The sequence below is a fragment of the Penaeus chinensis genome, chromosome 20 (assembly GCF_019202785.1).
Source record: "Penaeus chinensis breed Huanghai No. 1 chromosome 20, ASM1920278v2, whole genome shotgun sequence".
Lineage (NCBI taxonomy): Eukaryota > Metazoa > Arthropoda > Malacostraca > Decapoda > Penaeidae > Penaeus > Penaeus chinensis.
In genome coordinates this window covers 7,153,321-7,155,820 of record NC_061838.1, presented here as the reverse complement: position 1 = coordinate 7,155,820, position 2,500 = coordinate 7,153,321, and the positions used below count along the sequence as shown (strand labels likewise).

Genomic DNA, 2,500 nt, shown 5'->3' with positions numbered 1-2,500 from the left:
TGCGGCTGCGCCCAGACCACCGAGTCTGAGTTCTACTCCACGGTCTACGACAACTACCGCGTCATCGTGACCAACGGCGTGCCCGGGCATGTGTACGTGACGAGTGTGGACAGCCCTGACCACCAGCAGGCGTGCCCTCATGAGGTGTTCATGGCCGTGCCCGCGAAGCCGATCAAGGGCAGAGCCTACCTTCCCTACGGCCAGGGTGTGGTGGGCATCGCCGTCTCTGGCGGCTTCTTCTACAACCACTACAGCTTCGTCAGCAACGACGCGGCCGACCTGTACGAGGTGGAGCGCTCGGACGTGTGCAACGGCCACAGCGACCACTACTGCCGCTACCACTACAACCTGATCCCGACGTGCGTGGCGGGGGCGGGCACGTGCGCCATGGTGGGCTACATGCTCGACGGCTTCCCCGTGTACATGTACTGCAACCACGACACCGAGAACCGCCCGCTCACCAGCTGCTACCAGCTGAACGGCCGCGGCGACGGCACCATGAGGAGCCATTACACCTTCAACGAAACGGCCTTCTACACGGGCCACTGCGACCTGGATAGGGCCAACGGGTACAGGTTCCCGGATGTGCGAGGGTACGCCTACATCCTGAGCGAGGACTACCCCTTCGTCATGGCGGGCCACTACGGCACCGAACTCGGCTCCATCTGCTACGTCGACGAGATGTTGTATTGAAGCTTCTTCCCCCAACGAGCCACGCCCCGTAGGAAGCATGCATCCTGACGATCCATGACTTGATTTTGTATAAGAAATGTATTTTTTTCAGGTCCTTTTTGGAGTTTATTTTATATTTTATATTGAATTAATGTATTTCAAATAATAGGTTTAGGCCTTTCGTCTATAAGAAAAAATATTACAGATAACTAAGCCGACATAGACACTGGTCACTTTTACGCTGTTCAACCGTCATGTTCAATAACCTCTTTCTCACTGTACGAAAATCTACGGACTGAAAACCCTAAATATATCTTACCGTGGCATTCAATTGTCATTGTTATAATATAACAAGTGAAATTTCCATTGACTTTTATCATTCTTATTTTGTTCACAGTACTGAATTATATAATATTTGATACACATCAGAATAGGATGGATCTTAGCAGTGTATATCCAGATTATGTCGTTAATAGCTTGTAACTATTGCTTTACACTTTTCATAGTAACTAGCGTGTCATAGTTACTGTGATTTATTAGTACTATGTACTTTTCTCCAATAAACATTTTTGCAAGATCCTGTAGAAATTCTAAATACCGTATTATTATTATTGTTATTATCATTATTATCATCATTATCATTAGTATTATTATCATTATTATCATTATCATTAGTATCATTATGTTTATTATTAGTAGTAGTATCATCATTACATCAGTTGGATTGTTATTGTTCATGATTATCATTACTATAATAATAACAATCATAACAGCAGTAATAATAATGGTAATGGAAATAATGACAATAATATAAATGATAGTAATTATGATAATAATAATTATCATTATTATTATCTTTATCATAATTATTACCATTACTATCTTTATCATCATTATCTTTATCAATATCATTATCATTAATCATCATCATTATTATTATTATTATTATTTTTATTATTACTATTATTATTATTATTATTATTATTATTATTATTATTATTATTATTATTATTATTATTATCATTGTTATTATTATTATTATCGTTACTATCATTAGCATTACCATCATTATTCCCATACTGATATAATTGTTCTTGCAACTGACATCATCATATCTCACTCAGTACTGCCAATAATATTAATAATATGTCCTGTCAAGTCTAGATAACACAACACTGCAAACCGAACCAGCAACGCTCTAATAAGCATAATCATTGCAACAGCAACTTGCAACAACACTGGACAAATCGAACGGAAAGCGAGAGGTTCATTTCCTACATATGTGGCTGGCAACATGCAATCCTCCCAAAGCCATTCTATTATGAGAGGTGGTGGTGGTGGAGGGGGGGGGGTGGAGATGGTGGAGGGGGGGAGATGTTAGGGGTGGTGGTCAAGGGGGGCACTCTCCTTTCCTTAGTATTTCCTGTTGGTAAATGATAATGCAGTATAAATACCTTTTGCGATGCGATCCGTCCCTCTTTTCATTTCTTGTCCTCCTCCTTTTCCCCTTCTTGCTGCTCTTTCTTTTCTTCTCCTCTCTCTCTCCCTATCCTTCCCCTCTGCCTTTCTCTCTTTTTCTTGCACCTTATCTCCGTTGCCCCTACTCCTTGCCTCTCCTCCCTCTCTCCTTTTCTCCTCCCCTTCCTCTCCCTATTCTTTCCCTCTTCCTTTCTCTTTTCCACCTCCTTCTCTACTTTTCTCTTTTCCTGCTCCCCCTCTCCCCCCTTTCTCTTTTGCTCCTTTCCTTCTCCCTTTCTCTTTTCCTCCTCCCTCTCTTTCTTTCTCTTTTGCTCCTCCCCCTTTCTCTCGCTTTTCCTCCTCCGTCTCT

At 42.1% G+C, this 2,500-nt stretch overlaps 1 protein-coding gene across 1 annotated transcript in view; it reads left to right on the top strand.

Annotated features, from left to right (window-relative positions):
• Positions 1–1,249, top strand: part of LOC125035877 — a 30,527-nt gene extending 29,278 nt beyond the window's left edge. The window contains exon 4 of the mRNA XM_047628190.1: positions 1–1,249. This exon is cut by the window's left edge and continues 462 nt beyond it. Coding sequence (XP_047484146.1) covers positions 1–693 — 693 coding nt within the window. The 3' untranslated portion in view covers positions 694–1,249.
• Positions 1,250–2,500: the final 1,251 nt, after the last annotated feature.